The sequence below is a fragment of the Podarcis liolepis genome, assembly GCF_965112155.1.
Source record: "Podarcis liolepis genome assembly, chromosome: 1".
Classification (NCBI taxonomy): Eukaryota; Metazoa; Chordata; class Lepidosauria; order Squamata; family Lacertidae; genus Podarcis; species Podarcis liolepis.
In genome coordinates, this window is record NC_139554.1 from 8,355,466 (window position 1) to 8,376,306 (window position 20,841).

At 47.3% G+C, this 20,841-nt stretch overlaps 1 protein-coding gene across 2 annotated transcripts in view; it reads left to right on the forward strand.

Moving 5' to 3' along the window:
* DAAM1 (dishevelled associated activator of morphogenesis 1) overlaps nucleotides 1–20,841 on the forward strand; it is a 182,416-nt gene that overhangs the window by 59,636 nt on the left and 101,939 nt on the right. For both annotated transcript variants that reach the window (XM_083517393.1, XM_083517394.1), the window contains exon 2: nucleotides 1,159–1,381. In XM_083517393.1, the coding sequence (XP_083373519.1) occupies nucleotides 1,199–1,381 (183 nt within the window). In that variant the 5' untranslated portion in view covers nucleotides 1,159–1,198. The remainder of the gene's footprint in view (nucleotides 1–1,158; nucleotides 1,382–20,841) is intronic.

Here is a 20,841-nt window from a genome sequence, read left to right on the forward strand (position 1 = left end):
TACTATTTGCCTATGTAAACTAGTTGTTGCCAGCCTAGTTTTGTAGATGTCACATGACAACACATTATTATTATTATTATTATTATTATTAATGTTAATATTATTATTAAATTTGTATACCGCCCTTCATCCGAAAATTACAAGGCGGTTCACTGGTGGCAAGACTAGTGTCTCCTCCTGAGAAGCTCTACTTGTTAGCAATGCTGCTTCTTAACGCATCCCTTGCTGCAAGCATGAAGGTTCGGCCGTGATCTCCAACTGACAACAAGCGTTGGCGTGCCTATTATCTCTTAGTAATAGAGAAAACAATGTAAATTGCTAATTCCAGGCTTTTTGCAGCAGACGTGCTCCCCGGGAGCAAGCCTGTTAGACAGACGCTGAACTCTTAGGTTTCTGTATTTAAAGATGAGTTCTACTCTGCGTCTCTTGTGGGGGGGGGGACGTTGTTGTTGTTTCTGTTTTGCTTTAGCCTCTTATGAGTTTAATGACTGGGGAAGCAGGGAGTGGTGTGGATGAACAGGAGCTCGCAGAAAAGCAACTAGTACTTTGTGGCTTTCTCCAATCAACTCTGCAGACCAGCTGGCAGAAGAACTGAGGGAGGGGAGGGGAGGGGAGGGGAGATGATGACATCCTTCTGAGCACTGGGCTTTCCGCTTCCAGAAGTTTCCTAGCGGCACCCACCTCCCTGCCAAACTTGGAGGCGCAAGCACCATTGCTTTAAAAGGCCGGAGGAGAAAAAGAACATTTTAATAATAATAATCTGCTGAACGAGGAAAATAACCAGCAGGGTCCAGTCACAGCGAGGGGATTTGAACCCTCGTCTCCCAGGTCCTAGTCTGACACTCTATAACCACTGCACCGCGCTGTCTCTGGGGTTATTCAGTACACCTGGTCAGCAATGACCATTGGTGCACTTGATACTCTCATATCGTTCAAAAGCATGGCAACCGCTCAGTCAGGTCCTGCCAGCGAACAGTTTATACTTCTAGGATGATGGTGTTCGGGCCAAAGGCTGCCCGTCGGAATGATGTAATCTGGGGACTACTTATTGAAGAACACGGCTTTAAAAAGAGGCGGGCAGTGGGATCTGGGCTTGGGTAGCCCAGCTCAGCTGCTAGCCCAAACTGTTAACACGTTCTCCTGTTCCCTCCTTTGTAGGGTTTAGTGTCTAGGAAGGCGAACCAGGAGAACTCCAGCCATGGCCCCACGTAAAAGGAGCGGGCGAGGGATCTCGTTTATCTTCTGCTGCTTCCGGAGTAATGACCACCCGGAGATCACGTACCGGCTGCGGAATGACAGCACCTTTGCCCTGCAGACGATGGAGCCCGCCCTGCCCATGCCTCCGGTGGAAGAGCTGGACGTTATGTTCAGCGAGCTTGTGGTGAGTGATCACCCCGCGCTTGTCTGTATTGCTGCTTTTATTTATTTCTATAAAATATGTATTTATTATTCACAAAATTATGAAAACATAGATTAGGTCTGCTGTTTTTATTTTTTAACGTACAGGCGGAGGGTTTCCCCCCTCCCCGTTCCTGACCCCTGTGTGCATTAATGGAGCAGGCATAAGCCTGCCCCGTTCTGCTGTTTTCCTGGCCACTTCCGGGTTGGCAGCGATGAGTACGTGTGTCATTGTACGCCAACTGGACACTTGCTGCCTGTGCGTAATAAAACCACAGTCCTGTCTTGGTAGGCTTGCCGAAGCAAAATAAGTTTTTGGACAGGTGTTGAAAGCAATACAATGGAGGTGCCTACTTGATGTCAAAAGGCAGGGAGTTCCAGAGATTATGTGCTGGCACACATATAATTATGACGTGCTTGTAAAAGTGTCAGTCCCACAAATTGAAGTGGTCGAGTAGGAACATGGGGGCCAAGGTTCATTGTTTGGCTGTTTCACCATAGCCTCACTGCCTCAAGGGCAGCACCATTTGTGCCCGTGGGCACTGGGTTAATGACCCCTGCTATAGACCCCCCAGCCCATTTGCCATTCCCAGTGCCGGACAAGCAAAACTGAATCCAAGCATGCCCACGCCAGCTGTGTCTTTGGCTGGCATGTTGGCTTCCCCCTTGTGCCAAGGCCCTTACACACAAATGGCCGCACGCTTGGGCATTGTAAGATGAGAGCGAGCCTCTTGTCTCGCTTCCCTTCAGGGCTTTGCCTGCTTTTTCCGCCACACACAAGGAGAGAGGGGTTTGCGGGTGGGGGGGGGGGAGAGGCTCTCACAAAAGGGCAGCCAGCCCTGGCTTTGCTTTTTGATGGGGTGCAGTTTCGCAGCTGCTTGGAAATGGATGGGGTTGCCGAGGCAACCTGCAAGGCTTCCTCGGATGGGTGATGGGGGGGACATGCCTTGTTGACTTCCAGTGTTTCAGCTTTTGGGTTAACGCTACCTTAAGGCTTCGGGGAAGAATAGGAGAGGGAGCAGCGGGGTCATTGGGGAGGGATGGGGGTTGGTGCGGCAGGTGGGTGGGCAAAGCCCGTGACCATGGGATCTTCGGACAATTACCAAGTGAATACCTTTGGTGCTTGCCGGACCAGAAGGTCGAATTCTTCCAGGCTCTTGTCTTGCTCCCACCCCTAAATCTCTTTGTGCTCCAGCCCCATCTGGCACCAGCTGTTGCATAATCTCACCAATTCATCTGTCCATCAAGACCTTGAGCACTTCTGGGATGTTTACAATGGAAAAAAACCCAGGCATGAGACGTCTTGTTGGGAGGGTAAGCAGATCATGCAGATAGGACTTGTCTGGTCCATCCCAGATTATGAAATCCTAGAATTCTGCAGTTGGAAGGGACCCCACGGGTCATCCAGTCCAACCCCCTGCAATGCAGGAATCTCAGCTAAAGCATCCTTGCCAGGTGGCCATCCAAGCTCTGCTCAAAATCCTTCAAGGAAGGAGAGTCCACAGCCTCCGAAGAGAATCCATTCCACCATCAAACAGCCCTTCCGGCAGTTCTCCCTGATGTTTAGTCACAATCTCTTCTCTTGTAACGTGAAGCCATTGGTTCAAGTCCTGTCCTCCAGAGCAGAAGAGAGCAGGCTTGTTCCCTCTTCCATGTGGCAGCTCCTGAGATATTTGAAGATGGCTATCGTATCTCCTTTCAATTTTTTTCATCTCCAAGCCAAACATCCCAGCTCCTTCAACCATTCCTCATAAGGCTTGGTTTCCAGTCCCTTGATCATCTTGGTTGCCCTCCTCTGCACATGTTCCAGCTTATCAATATCCTTCTTAAATTGTGGTGCCCAGAACTGGACACAGTATTCCGGGGTCTGACCAAGTCACAATAGGTAAAGGATAAAGGGACCCCTGACCATTAGGTCCAGTCATGACTGACTCTGGGGTTGCGGCACTCATCTCACTTTATTGGCCAAGGGAGCCGGCGTACAACTTCCGGGTCATGTGGCCAGCATGACTAAGCCGCTTCTGGCGAACCAGAGCAGCACACGGAAATGCCATTTACCTTCCTGCTGGAGTGGTACCTATTTATCTACTTGCGCTTTGACATGCTTTCGAACTGCTAGGTTGGCAGGAGCAGGGACCGAGCAACGGGAGCTCACCCCATTGCGGGGATTCAAACCGCCGACCTTCTGATCGGCAAGTCCTAGGCTCTGTGGTTTAACCCACAGCGCCACCTGCAACCAAGTCACAATAGAGTGGTACTATTTACTTCCCTTGATCCGGACACTAGACTTCTGTTGATGCAGCCTAGATTAGCATTAGCTGCTTCTTCTTCTTTTGCTGCTGCTGCATCACAATGTTGGCTCATGTGGTCCACTAAAACCCCTAGATCCTTTTCACACATACTGCCAGTGAGCTAGGTGTCCTCCATCTTCTGCTTGTGCTGAGACAGACTGGAAAACAAGGCTTGTTGCTTCCATTAATGGAAGATGGATTCATGCCTTTTAACAGTGGCGTTAGAGGTGGAAAATCGGGGAGCGCACCTTTTCTCGTTGCTCCATATCTCCGTGGCAGAGGAAATGTAGCTGTTGCCTTCTCCTGCGCCTTTGAACGGTGTCGCCTCTGTCTTTAGAAGTGATGTCCCCGATCCCCTATGAGAATCAGGATTATAAGAAGGAAAAAGCTTGGCATCCTGATTGCTGGGGTGCATTTGAAAGCGTGTGAGCCACACTGAGGAACCTGACATCTTGGAAGTTTGATTGGGATGGGTAGGGCTGAGTTGGGTTTTTCCAGAGGAGCAGCGAAAAAGCAGCTAGGTCTTTGCTCATCAGTTCAACAGGCGTAATTTGTACAGTTTTTGGCATGCCTCTTTTTTGGGGATGCAGAATTCTCATTTCCATTCGTCAGTGCGCACACGCTCCCAGCAACATACTGAAGCACTTTAGTATTCAGAGTGCAATGGAATTGATATCCCTATAATATGGTATAATCCTCAGGGGCGCAAATGTACCTCGTTGCAGTTAAAAGGCATGGAGCAAGCATAGCTCTGGGGCAGATTAACCCCTTTGGTTTGGGAGGGCGCTTAAGCCTTCCGTGTCATCAGCAGCCATTACAGACGCAGAGCAATTTTAATCATTAGATCATGCATTATGGATCATGCTTGCTATCAGAATGGGGGAGGCAGCGTTGAAGGCACAGGTAATCCAAGCCTGAGACAATGACTTTCAGGACAGGTGCGTTGCTGAGCAGCCTTAAGTGATACTCTCTGGCAGGGAGTAAGTGCCAACTTTCCAGTAATATGTGGATTTCCCCTACAGTGGGTATAAGAGAGAGAGAGATCATCTTATTCTTATCTCTCTTGGCATAGATACTAGTCATGGACTCTGAGGAGCCAGGATGAGGGGTAGGAGCCACCCAAAGATTTATTTATTTATGAAAATATTTGTATACTTCTGTCATACACACACACACACACACATGCAATCAAAATTATTCAACCCCCATTGCAAATCAGGTTTATTATCAAAATCCACAGACTTTCAGCTGCAATTTCATTACAGTTTCAATTGCTTTTGTTTGATTTGCTCATTGCAAACAACTGAAAGTCTCCATATGGTTGCAATTGCAACTAGCACCTGGGGGAGATTCCAAACACTGCCGGAGACCAATTCCTTGCTTATGCACCATTCCGATTTGAGCAGTAAAGTCTCTAGCAGCAGACAAAGTCTGAGTACTTTGTCCAGGTCAGGACATTGCTGCACCAACAAGAGCATCCTTTCCAAAGCTGGTTCCCTGCAAATGTTTGGGATTACAACCTGCGTCCAGCATCAACAGCATGGAACTGGAAGTCTGTTGAAGGAGGCTCAACCCCAAAGTGGTTTAATTTAGCTTGGCAAGCTGCTTTATTGGAAAGACTCTTGCAGCAAAGTAAGGCAGCAAGACAGACAAACCCTGAGGGAAACTTTTTAGGTCAGTGGTTTGGCTTCATATACAGCGGGCTGGAAGCGAATCTATTATATTATCTGTTCCCGTTCTGAATGGATCTTGACAGAGGGGTGTATCAGGCTGTGAATCTACTTGACGACTTATTTTGGATTTACCTGGGGGGAAAGAAAAATGAGGAAATAAGTTTAGGTTAATTTTCTTAGGACTAAGACCTCAAAATACGTCATATCATAAGAGCTGGTGCATGTTAATCTTAGGAAATGAACATGAAAGAGCTTCTCAGTTTTGCACATGAAGGCAGGCGATCTCGCACTTATTATCATGTTACCTCCTAGAATGGCTTGAATCCTAATAGCTGTGATTTCAGAGGAAGTGCATGAAGCTAAGGAAGCAGGATGGGATTCTAAACTGACTCTAATTTAGGGATTAGTTGAGGAGGGAGAAAAAGGCCAAACGACCTGCTTAGCATTTTCTGAAACAGTACACCTAAACACAGGTGTCATTCGAAATTTGCACTTCTCTGAATTTTATGATGCAGCGCTCCCAACAAAACAATGTGTGTAAAAAAAAATGGGCATATTAGGGCAATTACACCCGTTTAGTGAAAATAACGTACACAAATGCATTGCGTATGGGGAGATGGCTGGAGTGTCTGCCAGGCAAAATTGCTTACAAAATCTTGATGCTATGAGAGATGCACCTTAGAATGCTGATGGGTTTTCATGAGGACATTTTTAAAAAGTGCCATAGATTGATGCGGAAGCGTGGAGAACCGAAGGTTAAGTTTGGAAAAATGAGGTGCTGAATGCTGGTAGATAGATTTCATCTGCAGGTGAAGTTTCCTGCATGTGGGCCCTGGAATTAGCTTCAGGGACTTGGTGAGCTTCAGAGAGCACATTGTTAGAATCATTGAATTATAGAAATGGAAGGGACACCGAGGGTCATCTATTCCAACCCCCTGCAATGCAGGAATCTCAGCTAAAGCATCCATGACAGATGGCCATCCAACCTCTGCTTAAAAGCCTCCAAGGAAGGAGAGCTCACCACCTCCCAAGGGAGACCATTCTGCTGTTGAATAGCTCTTCTGGCAGTTCTTCCTGATGTTTAGCTGAGTTCTCCTTTCTTGCTACTTGAATTTTGCAGTTTGTACTGAAACCAGCAGAGGAGAACATTTCCCTGTTACTTCCTCCTGCTTGTAGAAGAGCTGTCCCATGGAAACTCTGACAGGGGTGGGGAATCAAAGACATTGGGGTAAGCCATGGCAGGCGGACTTGTGTCAGTGAGCAGCTTTTGAAAACTTGGAGGTGTTTCGAAGAGGAGGGGGGAGAGAGAGAGAAAGATTAAGTCTTTGATTGGCTCACAGAATAAATAATAATGATGATGATGATGATGATAATTTATTATTTATACCCTGCCCATCTGGCTGGGCTTCCCCAGTCACTCTGGGCAGCTTCCAACCAAATATTAAAATACAGTAATGCATCAAATATTAAAAGCTTCCCTAAACAGGGCTGCCTTCAGATGTCTTCTAAAAGTCAGATGGTTGCTTTTTCCTTTGACATCTGCTGGGAGGGCATTCCACAGGGCGGGTGTCACTACCGAGAAGGCCCTCTGCCTGGTTCCCTGTAACTTGGCTTCTCGCAGCGAGGGAACCGCCAGAAGGCCCTCGGCGCTGGACCTCAGTGTCCAGGTAGAACGATGGCGGTGGAGACGCTCCTTCAGATATACTGGACCGAGACCATAGGCCCAACAGAAGAAAAGCCCTGCTAGTTTGGACCAAAGGTCCACTTACCCCAGCATCTCCATCTTACAGTGACCATGAAGAGCATGCAAGCAGCTGTAGGTAAGATTTACACTTCCACAATGGGGACTCCCTACCCATGTTCCTAATTTTTTTATTGGGTTTTCCCCAGCTCCCCTGGAGCAGACTCAGGGTGGGCATGGGGTACCGTATTTTTCGCTCCATAAGACACACTTTCCCCCCCTCTTAAAATCTAAGGGGGAATGTCTGTGCGTCTTATGGAGCGCATGTGTGGTCCCTGGGGCTGGGGGAGGGGTAGGAACCCAGCCTCTCTCACCAGCCCCACAAGCGCGGGGAGCAGCGGTGAGGGAAGCTCGGCTTTCCCCACCGCCAGCCCCACAACGTGCCTGTCCAGCGAAGCCGAAGGAGGGACAGAAGGGTCTCCTTCTGTTCCTTCTCCAGCTTCGCTTGAAGGGGCGCTGCACAGTTCTCCCTCTCTGGCTCTCCTGCGAAGGCTCTCCTGCGCAGCGCCCCTTCAGCGAGGCACCTGTCCTGGCTTCTGCCTTAGCCTCTTCCGGGCAGGGGAAGCCTTCATCCCACTTCCCTGAAGATGCTTGTCGCTGTTATCCCAGAAGCCAGATCCCTCTTGCTGTTCTGGCTTCTGGGATTCAAATTCCCCCCCCCCCCCCGTTTTCCTCCCCCCAAAACTAGGTGCGTCTTATCGTCTGGTGCATCCTATAGAGCGGAAAATACAGTACTTGTGGGGGGAAACTTCCGCTTGGCAAGCATAAAACCATTGCACCACATTAGATAGTTATCCATTTGTTTACATTTATATTCCTCCAAGGAGCTCAAAGTGGCGTACATTGTACACCCCCCCCCCCGTTTAATCCTTACAACAACCCTGAGAGATAGGTTAGGCTGAGAGGCAGTAACTGGCCCAAGATCAGTTCACTCCAGCTTCGTGGCTGGAGTGGGGATTCGAATCCTGTTCTCCCAGGTCTGGACCGACACTCTTAACCACAACACCACCACTGACTCTGAGCCACTCTCTCCACTTGTCATTCCCAGAGCTGCTGTACTTTCCTCCTGATTTTTTTTGTTTTAAAGCTGCATGAAAGTAGCATTTTCTGAGGTCCAGCACCGAGGGCCTTCTGGCAGTTCCCTCACGGCGAGAAGCCAAGTTACAGGGATCCAGGCAGAGGGCCTTCTCGGTAGTGGCACCCGCCCTGTGGAACGCCCTCCCACCAGATGTCAAAGAGAGAAATAACTACCAAACTTTTAGAAGACATCTGAAGGCAGCCCTGTCTAGGGAAGCTTTTAATGTTTGATGTATTATTGTATTTTAATATTCTTTTGGAAGCCGCCCAGAGTGGCTGGGGAGGCCCAGCCAGATGGGCGGGGTATAAATAATAATAATAATAATTATTATTATTATTATTATTATATTATTATTATTATTATTATTATTATTATTATTATTATTATTATTATTATTATTATTTTGTATGTATTGGCTTTTTCGTCCCCCACAGCCCACCTGCCCCAAATTACAGATGTCTTCAGATGGTAATATATTTCTGGAGGGCTTTTGCGTGTTTCTTTTATCTTTCTGAAACAGCAAATGAATTAAGTGCCACTTGCTAATAATAAAGAGGTGGGAGTCGGAATACCCAGCAACAACAGGAGCGGCAACTGCCCTGCCAGATGTCATTGATGGATTGTATCTCTCCATAATCTCTCCACTTTCTAGTTGGAGATAACTGTCTGGTCTGGATGGAGACTCTTCCCTCTGCCTGCCTGCCTTTTCCAAAACTTTGAGCGGTGTCAGCGGCGTTTGCAGCGACGCTATCTTATAAATTAACCACCAGCTGAGATCGCTTACTTCATTTGATCCCCTGAATTGTTAAAGTGACTGGGCACTACAGGGCTGCTTGAAACTCACAGGATTCCTGAGGATATCTTTAAATATATATATTTTTAAGCAACGGAGAGCTGAAGCTAAGGGTTAGAGCAGGGGTCAGCAAACCTTTTCAGCAGAGGGCCGGTCCACTGTCCCTCAGACCTTGTGGGGGGCCGAACTATATTTTGGGAAAAAAAGATGAACGAATTCCTATGCCCCACAAATAACCCAGAGACGCATTTTAAATAAAAGGACACATTCTACTCATGTAAAAACATGGTGATTCCCAGACCGTCCGCAGACCGGATTGAGAAGGTGATTGGGCCAGATTAGGCCCCTGGGCCTTAGTTTGCCTACCCATGGGTTAGGCAGCCTTTCTCAACCCGTGGGTGCCCAGATGTTGTTGAACTACAGCTCCCATCACCCCTAGCCAGCAAGGCCAGAGCTCAGGGATGATGGGAGTTGTAGTCCAACAACATCTGGGGACCCACAGGTTGAGAACCACTGGTTTAGAGCATCTGCATTGCACGCAGCAGGTTCTGGGTTCAATCCCTGGCATCTCCAGGTCGGGCTGGGATTGTTCCCTGTGTGGAAACAGACAGGAGCTGTCAGTTGCAGACAACACCATTGCCCAAACTCCCTGGTAAAAGGGATTGTGTGTTAAACACCTCTGGGTCTAGTAGCTCTGTGAGGGAACTTGCATGTAACCCACCGCTGAACTGTCGTCGTCTCCTCCTCCTCTTCCACATGCTATATTTCTGTGTTTAGAATCATAGAACTGTAGAGTTGGAAGGGGACCTGAGCACCATCCAGCCCAACCCTTTGCAACACAGGAATATGCAGTTGTCCCTCAGCTGTACAAATTTAAAAACACTAGCAGGACTGAAGTAACTCCTACAATGTAGATAATAGAAGATGTGAAAAGATAAAATACAGTGGTACCTCAGGTTACATAAGCTTCAGGTTACATATGCTTCAGGTTACAGACTCCGCTAACCCAGAAATAGTGCTTCAGGTTAAGAACTTTGCTTCAGGATAAGAACAGAAATCGGGCTCCAGCGGCGCAGCAGCAACGGGAGGCCCCATTAGCTAAAGCGGTGCTTCAGGTTAAGAACAGTTTCAGGTTAAGAACGGACCTCCGGAACGAATTAAGTACTTAACCCGAGGTACCACTGTACGCAAATGGATCTGATAAGAGATACCTACTGGCGGGAGGGAGGGAAGTCACAAGCTCGGCAGAGCTAAAAGGTTTATATTGTTGATTAATGTATTGTAAGAAAGAATGTGTAAAGAAAATAATAACAATTTATTGACGCAAAAAAAAGAGGAATATGCAGTGTCCCTTAACTGGGATCGAACCTGCAACCTTGGCATTATCAGGACCACACACTAACCAACTGAGCCGTCCCATTTTCTTCTCGCCAAAGCTGATTTCGCATCTGTTGAGCTTTGCCCGCCCGTCCCCAGCACCACACTTTGAAGTGCTCGATGTTGCTGATGCAAGGAAAGCAATCCGGCCATAAAAATTGGGCTGTGAAGTGGTAGCAGCTTTCTGAATCATTGCTTCTTAAAAACGAGCATCGAGTGCTGCTCCGCCTTGGTGGTGACGCCTGAGGTCTTTGATGATTGCGGCGTACAAAGCTCATCTGCACGCTGCCTTTAAAGCAGCGTCACACCGCAGGCATGGCTTCCCCCCAGAGCATCCTGGGAACTGTAGTTTGACAAGGGTCTCCCTCCACGGTTGCCAATGCTGCTGGCCTGATCCGGCAGATTCTTCTGGTGTCTTTAGATCACAATAAGATCATCTAATAAGCAGAGGGAAGCTGGGAGGAGAGAGTCACTTTTTCCAAGAGCCTCTCCCTTGTTTATTCCTGCTTATTAGTCAGAGGTGTCTGACTTTGGCTTCTGGTCTAAGTCTAAAGAAGGTGTGAATTTGTTTTCTTGGTAACGAGCGATTTAGCACAAGTCAGCTGAAGAAATGTCAGGCAAAGCTTTTATGTTAAAAGGTTTAAGTGTAACCCGACGCCGGGAAGGTCACGGTGCTATGAGTATCCAACCTGCCTTATTCTTGGGGGTGTGCATTACACTCTGACAGGTGCCTGCCTGTTCCTGGAGATTTTCATCCGAGGGAGGGCAAATAGGTGGCGTTAAATGCATATTATTTATTCCGTTTATATCCCTCCTTCCCTCTCAAAGGAGCCCAGAGGGTTCTGTAGGTCCCCGCTCCTGTCATTCCCCTACAAAACAAAATTGTGCAGTGCTCTGCGTGCTAAAACACAAATATAAATTGCAGTTATGCAGGACGATGTATTAGCATCCTGTTCCCAACAGTGGCTAGCTGGATGCACACAATCAGGGCCAGAAGGTAAAAGCTTCCCCCTGTTTCATCTTCCAAGATATTCGCAGATACACTGCCTCTGAAGCTGGAGGTTCTATTTAGCTACCTAGCCTTTGAAGGGACGCGGGTGGCGCTGTTGGTTAAACCACAGAGCCTAAGACTTGCCAATCAGAAGGTCGGTGGTTCGATTCCCTGCTACGGGGTGAGTTCCCGTTGCTCGGTCCCTGCTCCTGCCAACCTAGCAGTTCGAAAGCATGAAGTGCAAGTAGATAAATAGGTACCGCTCCGGCGGGAAGGTAAATCGCGTTTCCGTGCACTGCTCTGGTTTGCCAGAAGCGGCTTAGTCATGCTGGCCACATGACCCAGAAGCTGTACGCCGGCTCCCTCGGCCAATAAAGCGAGATGAGCGCTTCAACCCCAGAGTCGGTCACGCCTGGACCTAATGGTCAGGGGTCCCTTTACCTTTACCTTTTAGCCTTTGAAAAACAGTCCTCCATAAATTGGCTTAACTCAGTTAGGGGCCATTCCAATATCTTGTGGTAGCAAGTTATTCAATGTATGGGGGGAAAGTGCTTCCTCTTATTCTCCTTGCCCCTACAGTGGTACCTCGGGTTATGTACTTAATTCATTCCAGAGGTCCGTTCTTAACCTGAAACTGTTCTTAACCTGAAGCACCACTTTAGCTAATGGGGCCTCCTGCTGCCACTGCGCCGCCGCCACGCGATTTCTGTTCTCATCCTGAAGCAAACTTCTTAACCCGAGGTAATATTTCTGGGTTAGTGGAGTCTGTAACCTGAAGCGTATGTAACCCGAGGTACCACTGTATTGCCCATCAATAAGCAGGAGACACATACTAGTGTCTTTATACAGTCTGTTCAGCAGGGGGCTCCAGACTGGGTGGAGCTGGGAGTTGCCTGTTCTGTTCTTGTTTAGCCTCCCAACTTGTTTGCCCTCTAAGGCTTCCTGCCAACCCGTTTGCTAATTAGGCCTCTTTATTACAGCCTAATTGGATTCATGCAAACTAGAACTACAATCAATTTGCTTTCTCTTAACTTTTAATTTTATTGCATCTTAAATGTTCAGTTGGCTTTTTGCAGTTTTAATCCTACCGTGAGCTGAAAACCTTTGAAAACCTTTTTATTGAATTGCGGGAAATAAATTATGGAGAGTGGATGATATTGCGAAGCATATCTCTAATCTATCTTTGGGGGAATTTACAGAATATTACAGTGGTTCCCATACTTATGTTCACCTCCGGTTACGTATCCTGTGGGATACGCATGCGGCAAACCCAGAAGTATTTTTCCGGGTCTCACCGCATGCGCAGAAGCGCTCTACTGTGCCATGCGCATGCGCAGAACAGGAACCCCCAGTTGCGGAAACCTCGGGGTCTGGCCGGGGCTCCAGAACGGATCCCATCTGTTATGTACTGAAGTTCTCACCCTGGGCCAGCAGGGGGATACTGTAGATAGTTTTCACTCGGGTCCACATATGCAAATAAGGGATTGAAAGTGACGTTCAGTGATTGGATAGTTACAGAAAGTGGTTACTGTTGCGTTGTAGTGGAGCTCTATATAAGCAGGCTTGTTGAACCCTTCAGTTCAGTTCTGTTCGGGGTCTGTGAATAAACAAGAGCTGTTTGAAGAATCGCTGTGTCGTCTGATATGTTCACCCACAACTTAACACCGTCTGCAACCGGAGGTACCGCTGTACTTTTCTAGTAATGCCAGAACCAAATGCCTTTCAAAAACAGGGACACCTTTGTATTCCTTTGGTACTATAGAAATCTAGATTTAAGAGCCACTTGACAAACATTGTCAGCTTCAGTTTCCTGAGATGGTCTTACTGTTTTCCCCCTGGAATTAAAACATTCCTGCCAGGTACGGGATACCAGCAGAAGAGAACATCAATTTTTCTCTCTGTCAAATTTGAAACAGGAAACATGGATCCTCCCTCCTTTCCTGGTGTCGTTGGGTCCTTCAGTCTAGAGCACCCCATGGATCTCTCTAGGGCATTGTAAAAGAACAAATCTGTGATTAAACTATAGCTGATCTACCACTGTTAAATGGATTAGAGCTGGCACTCCTAATAAACGTTGATTTGGGAGAAGCTCGTTGAATGTTGTGCCCTGGGAAGGAGCCCACAATCTGTGACGAAACGCCACACAAACTGATGTGAGCACAAGAGAGATGCTTAATCTTGCAGCACAGCCCAAAGCCCTTGATCCAGCTTTATGAGAAATAAGGGATGGAGCAGCTGTGTTCATATCTGCTGACTCTGCGTGTGTGTAACTGTGTGGTGCAAGCAGGGTGTGCACACACCCTGAATGTTGACTTTTGCTCGTTATTTTCCGGGCGATTCGAAATGGAAATGTAGCCTTGCGTTTCAAAGGATGTTGACACACCCATCGAACCGGGTTTGGGATGACATCAACGGAGGATTAAAAACGGGCTGGTTGGTACCAAGTATTAGACTACACCCACTTTGATAGGCTTCATGAATTGAAATTATTAACTTGGACGGTATGTTGGAAGCAGGAAATAATAATAATAATAATAATAATAATAATAATAATAATAATAATAATAATAATTCTATACCGCCCTATACACGAAGGTCTCAGAGTGGTTCACATAAAATATCAAATACATAAAATCAAAACAAAACCAACAACCCAATAAAAAAAACCCAAAAGAACTTTACCTCAGGATGAGAACAGAAATTGTGTGGCGGCAGTGCGGTGGCAGCGGGAGGTCCCATTAGCTAAAGTGGTACCTCAGGTTAAGAACAGTTTCAGGTTAAGAACGGACCTCCGGAACCAATTAAGTTCGTAACCAGAGGTACCACTGTATAGGACATGGGTAGGCAAACTAAGGCCTGGGGCCAGATCCGGCCCAATCGCCTTCTAAATCGCAGACGGTCTGGGAATCAACGTGTTTTTCCATGAGTAGAATGTGTCCTTTTATTTAAAATGCATCTCTGGGTTATTTGTGGGGCATAGGAATTCGTTCATTTTTTTTCCTTCAAAATATAGTCCGGCCCCCCACAAGATCTGAGGGACTGTGGACCGGTCCTCCGCTGAAAAGGTTTCCTGACCCCTGGTAGAGGATGTAGATGAAGTCAGGCAAAGGCCTGGTTGAAAGGGAATATTTTTTATTTTATGTAAACTGTGTTACTTTTACTGTTGTTAGCTGCTCTGAGCCCGGCTTCGCTTGGGGAGGGCAGGATATTATTATTATTATTATTATTATGCCTGGCGCTTAAAGGTGTATGGTGAAGGCACCAGGCGAAATATTGCTTCGTGCCCTGAAAGCATTGCTAACACACCGGGAAGACAGTATTCTAGCTATCAGCATTTGCTATCAGAGATGCACATGCTCCCTTTTCCATGCTGCGCTCACCTGGCAAACTGGTTTTGCAGGAATCACGACTCCCTCTAGAAGCATGAGCAGCACTCCTGCAATCCGCGCCTGGCTTTTGTTTACTGCCTTTCTTTCTCTCCTGGCCTCCAAGCCACTCAGGGTGGCACACACAGTTCTCTACCCACCCCATTTTTATCCTTGCATCGTTCCTGTGAGGTTGGGGAAGAGCTGTAGCTCAGGGGCTGAGTGTATACTTTGCAATCAAAAGGTTTCGGGTGCAATCCCCAACATTTCTAAGTAGGATTGTGAATGTCCCCATAAGCCCCGTCAGCCTAGAGCCTGATGAGGCTACGCAGTGGCTACTAGCTACTAGCTCTGTTTATCTTTTATTTATTTGAACAATTTATATAGCACATATACTTCTTCTTTTTAAGAACCCTAAGTGGTTTGCAACGTACAGTATGTTTGACCTCCACTGACGGAGGCAATGTGTGCATCTGATTGCACCTTGGTCAGAAACGCAGGGGGTGCTGTTGTATTTGACTTAGCCACCAAGAACAGAACGCTGGACTAGATCGTAGAATCGTACAGTTGAAAGGGCCCCCAAGAGTCATCCAGTCCAACCCCCTGCAATCTTCTTCTTCTTCTTCTTTGGAGATCACTCGTAGCCGAGTAAGATTGTCTTCCATAAACACGGCTTTAACAATGAGTCCGTAAGTGACCGTGGAGGCCAATTCTGGATCCACACATCCTTCCACAGTGGGGACATTGGTTTCCAGGCGGGAGTTGATCACGGTGTGGATTTGCCAAGCGTGCCTTCCTCTTAACACATCTCTCCCTTGCGTTCTGAGTTCGGGCGTCTTCAAAGCCCATGACACCTTTGGTAAAGGCTGTTCTCCAACTGGAGCGCTCGCAGGCCAGTGTTTCCCAGTTGTCAGTGTTTATACTACAATTTTTTTTTAGATTTGCCTTGAGAGAGTCTTTAAACCTCTTTTGTTGACCACTAACATTATGCTTGGGATGCGGGTGGCGCTGTGGGTTAAACCACAGAGCCTAGGACTTGCCGATCAGAAGGTCGGCGGTTTGAATCCCCGCAACAGGGTGAGCTCCCGTTTCTCGGTCCCTGCTCCTGCCAACCTAGCAGTTCGAAAGCACGTCAGAGTGCAAGTAGATAAATAGGTGCCGCTCCGGCGGGAAGGTAAACGGCGTTTCCGTGCGCTGCTCTGGTTCACCAGAAGCAGCTTAGTCATGCTGGCCACATGACCCGGAAGCTGTATGCCGGCTCCCTTGGCCAATAAAGCGAGATGAGCGTCGCAACCCCACCGCAACCCCAGAGTCAGTCACGACTGGACGTAATGGTTAGAGGTCCCTTTACCTTTAACATTATGCTTTCCATTTTTAAGTTCGGAATAGAGTAGTTGCTTTGGAAGATTACAATCAGGCATCTGAACAACATGGCCAGTCCGATTAAGTTGTTGTTGAAGAATCATTGCATTTGGGTTTACGTGTACCGCCACCTGCTCCTGCAAGTGTCCTTCAGCTCTCTATATTGGACAAACAGGCCAAACCTTACGCCAAAGAATAAACGGACATAAATCTGACATCAAGAATCACAAAACAGAGAAACCAGTAGGAGAACACTTCAATCTCCCAGGACATTCTATACAAGATCTCAAAGTAGCTGTTTTACTACAAAGGAATTTCAGAAATAGACTGGAAAGAGAAGCTGCTGAATTGCAACTCATTACCAAACTTAAAACCATGGAGAGACCTGGTCTGAACAGAGACATTGGATTCTTATCTCATTATACATGACTAAGCCATTTCTCACCTTCTCACCCCTTGCCTTTTCCTGTAAGACCTATTACAGTCGTTAAGAGTCGTCAACAGGCTCATCTCAGCTACCTGCCAATCTCCCATTCCCACCACCCTTCTGAGTAATACCCCTCCCCACCTTCTCACTATATAGAAGGATCTGGCAACTTCTGTTTCAGTGTATCTGAAGAAGTGTGCATGCACACAAAAGCTCATACCAAGAACTAACTTAGTTGGTCTTTAAGGTGCTACTGGAAGGAATTTTTTTATTTTGCTCCTGCAAAGTACTTGTTTTTTTAGATTTACCTTGAGGCAGCCTTTAAACCTCTTTCGTTGACCACCAGCATTGCACTTTCCATTTCTAAGTTCGGAATAGAGTAGTTGCTTTGGAAGGTGATCACTGGATGCAGGAAACTCATTTAAAGCATCCATGGCAGATGGCCATCCAACCTCTGCTTAAAAACCTCCAAGGAAGAAGAGTTCACCACCTCTCGAGGGAGACCGGTCCACTGCCGAATAGCTCTTGCCGTCAGAAAGTTTTTCTGAATGTTTAGTCAGAATCTCCTTTCTTGTAACTTGAATCCATTGGTTCAAGTCCTGCTCTCTAGAGCAGGAGGAAAACAAGCTTGCTCCCTCTTCCATGTGACAGCCATTCAAATGGCTCTCATATCTCCTCTCAGTCTACAGTAGTACCTCAGGTTAAGAACTTAATTTGTTCTGGAGGTCCGTTCTTAACCTCAAACTGTTCTTAGCCTGAGGTACCACTTTAGCTAATGGGGCCTCCCGCTGCCGCCGCGCAATTTCTGTTCTCATCCTGAAGCAAAGTTCTTAACCCAAGGTACTATTTCTGGGTTAGCAGAGTCTGTAACATGAAGCGTCTGTAACCTGCGGTACCACTGTACTCTTTTTCCAGGTTAAACGTGCCCAGCTCCTTCAACGGTCCCTCAGAAACTCAGATATATAAGCTAGGTGCCAAATGGCACCTTAAACCTACAGTGCAGTTGCCACAACACAATGTTTATTTGCCAGGGAGTTGGACACTACAATTCTACAATTCTACGACCTCAGCTGCATTGCTTGACTGTAGCATGCTCTGACAACAATTGACTTGCCCCAGTATACAAGAAGGAGAAAGATGCACAGTCAAAATGGAAACGAACTAAGGCAGAGGTTTTTAAACTGTGGTGTGTGAGTTCCTTTTGGGTGGCCAAATTATGTTTACAGTGGTGCCCCGCAAGACGAATGCCTCGCAAGACGGAAAACTCGCTAGACGAAAGAGTTTTCCGTTTTGGAGGTGCTTCGCAAAACGAATTTCCTATGGGCTTGCTTCACAAGACGACAATGTCTTGCGAGTTCCTGTTGGTTTTTTTCCCTTTCCCCCCCTTTTGCTAAGCCGCTAAGCCGCTTATCAACTGATCCGATCAGCAGATAAGCCGCTAATAGCGCTGATCTGCTAATCCGTCAATGGGCTTGCTTCACAAGACGAAAAAACCGCTAGACGAAGAGAATCACAGAACGGATTCTTTTCGTCTTGCGAGGCACCACTGTACTTTTAAATGAACCAAAACTAAAACGACAACAGAATGCACGAGGCCTGTTCAGAGACAATTGATTTGAAAAGATAACCAGATTGGTTCTAAAAATATTGAGTTGAGGCTTTTCCTGCTTGCATATGAGGTTCCAGCAGGACTTGTGGTCGTTCAGCAACGTGGTTTTTATCTCTCTTTCCCTGCCCCCCAGCCCCGTTTCTAGCTACCTAATATGCAAGCTCCATTCATGCCCAAATGGACAAATGCAGATGGGCTGTGAAGCTAATTGCCAATTGGCATCTCCTGCTCACTAATTAGTCTGCTTCGTGATTGTTAATTGAAACTGCTTGCGATGAAGCTTGTGTGCAGATTGCTAGAGGGATTTCGTGGCAGAATTTCAAGCTGGGGCGATGAAGGCAGCGTTCCGTCACTGCTGCAAAAGCATCCTTTCCCTCATTCGGACTGATTTTAAGGGGTCATTTTCTGTTCCTTTATATCCAATTTGTGAGTGTGGCTGGCGGCAGTTTGAATTCTTGCCTGCTTCAGCTGCCTCCTGACTCGGCGCCTGTCGATCTGCTGGGTCCAAAAAAAAAACCCTCTGGGGTTTTCTTGTGCACCCCTTCAAAAGTTCGCTCATCATGCATAAGATTGCTAGCTAGCCAGTATTCTTCATGGTTCGCAAATGTGCCGCGGTGACCCCATGTGCTAATAACCTCAAGAAGATCATTATCGCCATTATTATTACTTAAATTTCTTTACCACCCTCCATCCAATGATCACAGGGCTGTTTACAATGTAAAAACACAAAAATACATAGTATAGTAACAAACAGAAATCACAAACCCTACCCACAGTTTAAATGGCCATGGAATCCCGGGTTTTTCCTGTGAGAGCACGGCGGCCATTTTTGTTGCCATGTTCTCGTGCAATTTTGCCCCCCCCCCAAGCGCTTTTGGGGGCCGTGATCTCGTGTGGCACTCAAATGCGCATTTTGGGGCACTGTAAGAACACGCCAAAAAAGTGCGTTTTGAGCCCCGTGATCTTGCACGGGAGCACAGGTGGGAGGAACTTGGTTTTGGAACTCATCATGTTGGAGGATATGCCATAGATTGTTTAATTAGCCACAGGCCAGGGAGAAGAGGAATGGCTTTACCTGGAGCCTAAAGGTGTATAATGAAGGTGCCAGGTGAGCCTTTCTGGGGAGAACACTCCACAAATGGGGAGCCACCACAGAAAAGGCCCCTTCTTGCGTTGCCACCCACCGGACCTCTTGCAGAGCAGGCACACACACAAGGAAGGACCTCAGATGATGATAGCAGGGTCCAAGTCAGTTCATATGGGGAGAGGTGATCCTTGATGATCACTGTAATGTGCTCTTTGTGGGGCTGCCTTTGAATCTGACCTAGAAGCTGTAGCTGTTGCAGATCCCACTTTGGCTAGGCTCCTGCTGAGGGCGGCTTACCACGAGCATAAAAGGCCCATAAGATTTCTCAATGATGATACCTCCCAATTTGCAACGCACTTCCTGCTGGCATAGGAGTGGTGTAGATTTTGCTAAGCTTTGGGTGCTGTTTAAAGACACGGTTGTTCACCTAGGCCTCTGCTGTTTGGTTATCTATCAGATGCAGTTGTAATTTAGAGTGCGTTAAAAATATTTTCAATAAATAAATGGGATGGGGCTAGGGAGATGAGATAATACCCAGGTGCATCATGAATGCTTTTGATGGACTTTTTTCTGAAAGCTAAATGAATATTTCCTTAGCTTTCCACATTGAGAGGAGCTGGCGATACTAAATTGTTTGGGGTTGCTAAAACAAAAAGAGATTGTGGAGAGCTCTAAAAGAGGTCACAGAATTCACCCGTCACCTTATTTATTGCCTGCGATTCATAGTAACGTCTCAATATTCAGCGAGCCATCTACAGAGTGACCTGAGTTTGGAGATCAATTTGGGTAATTAATCCCCTAGTGACCCATGGCGATGGCTTGTCTTGTAGATCACCTCTAATCCAAAGACGTGCTTATCCCTTTCCCATAAATTTCAGTAGCTGTGGAATTCCCCATCTTGGCATCTGCTCTAAGCAAAGGTTCCACGAACTCTCCCTTCTGCATAGCTGTTGAGCAGCCTTCTCCAGCCTCTTGCCAGAGGTCTAGGATTCCCCACTCGCATCAGTCCCAGGCAGCATGGCCATGGCTCAGGGATGATGGGAGTTGGGAGTCCAGCATCATTTGGAGGGCACCAGGCCAGCGTACAGGATGCAGGATAAAGCTCTTCAGAGGCCTCCAAAATAATTCCATTGACAGGTTGTGAAGAGCCAGATCTTCCAGGAGCTCTTTCTGCTGTGAGCTGCAGAAGGAAAGGGAACCTCATCCAGAGATCGTAAACCCTCTTGTGGGAATCACCCAACATTGGGGAGGGTGTCTTAGAAGCTTGTGAGCTGCAGAAATTATAGGTGTGTGGGCATGGAGAGCCATGACCCACCAGACATGATTGCCCAGAGGCACTGCAAACCTGGATGCTTGGAGGCAGTAACACTTCTCAATATGAGTTGCTGGAAACCGCAGGAGAGAAAAGAGTGCTCTCTCACTCAGTTTGCAGGTTTCTCGTAGGCATCTGCGAGAAGAGGAAGGTGGACTGGGTGGGCCATTGGCCTGATCCAGAAGCAAGCGCATAATGTGTCGACATGCAGAGGGCTGGGAGGCCAGCTGGCAAGACCCAGCTGTGCCATCTCCTTCCATCGGCCCGTGCACCTACGTAAATCAACAACCCGGGCTTCTGAGCCAGGGCACACTATCAGCAGATCAAACTGCGCACA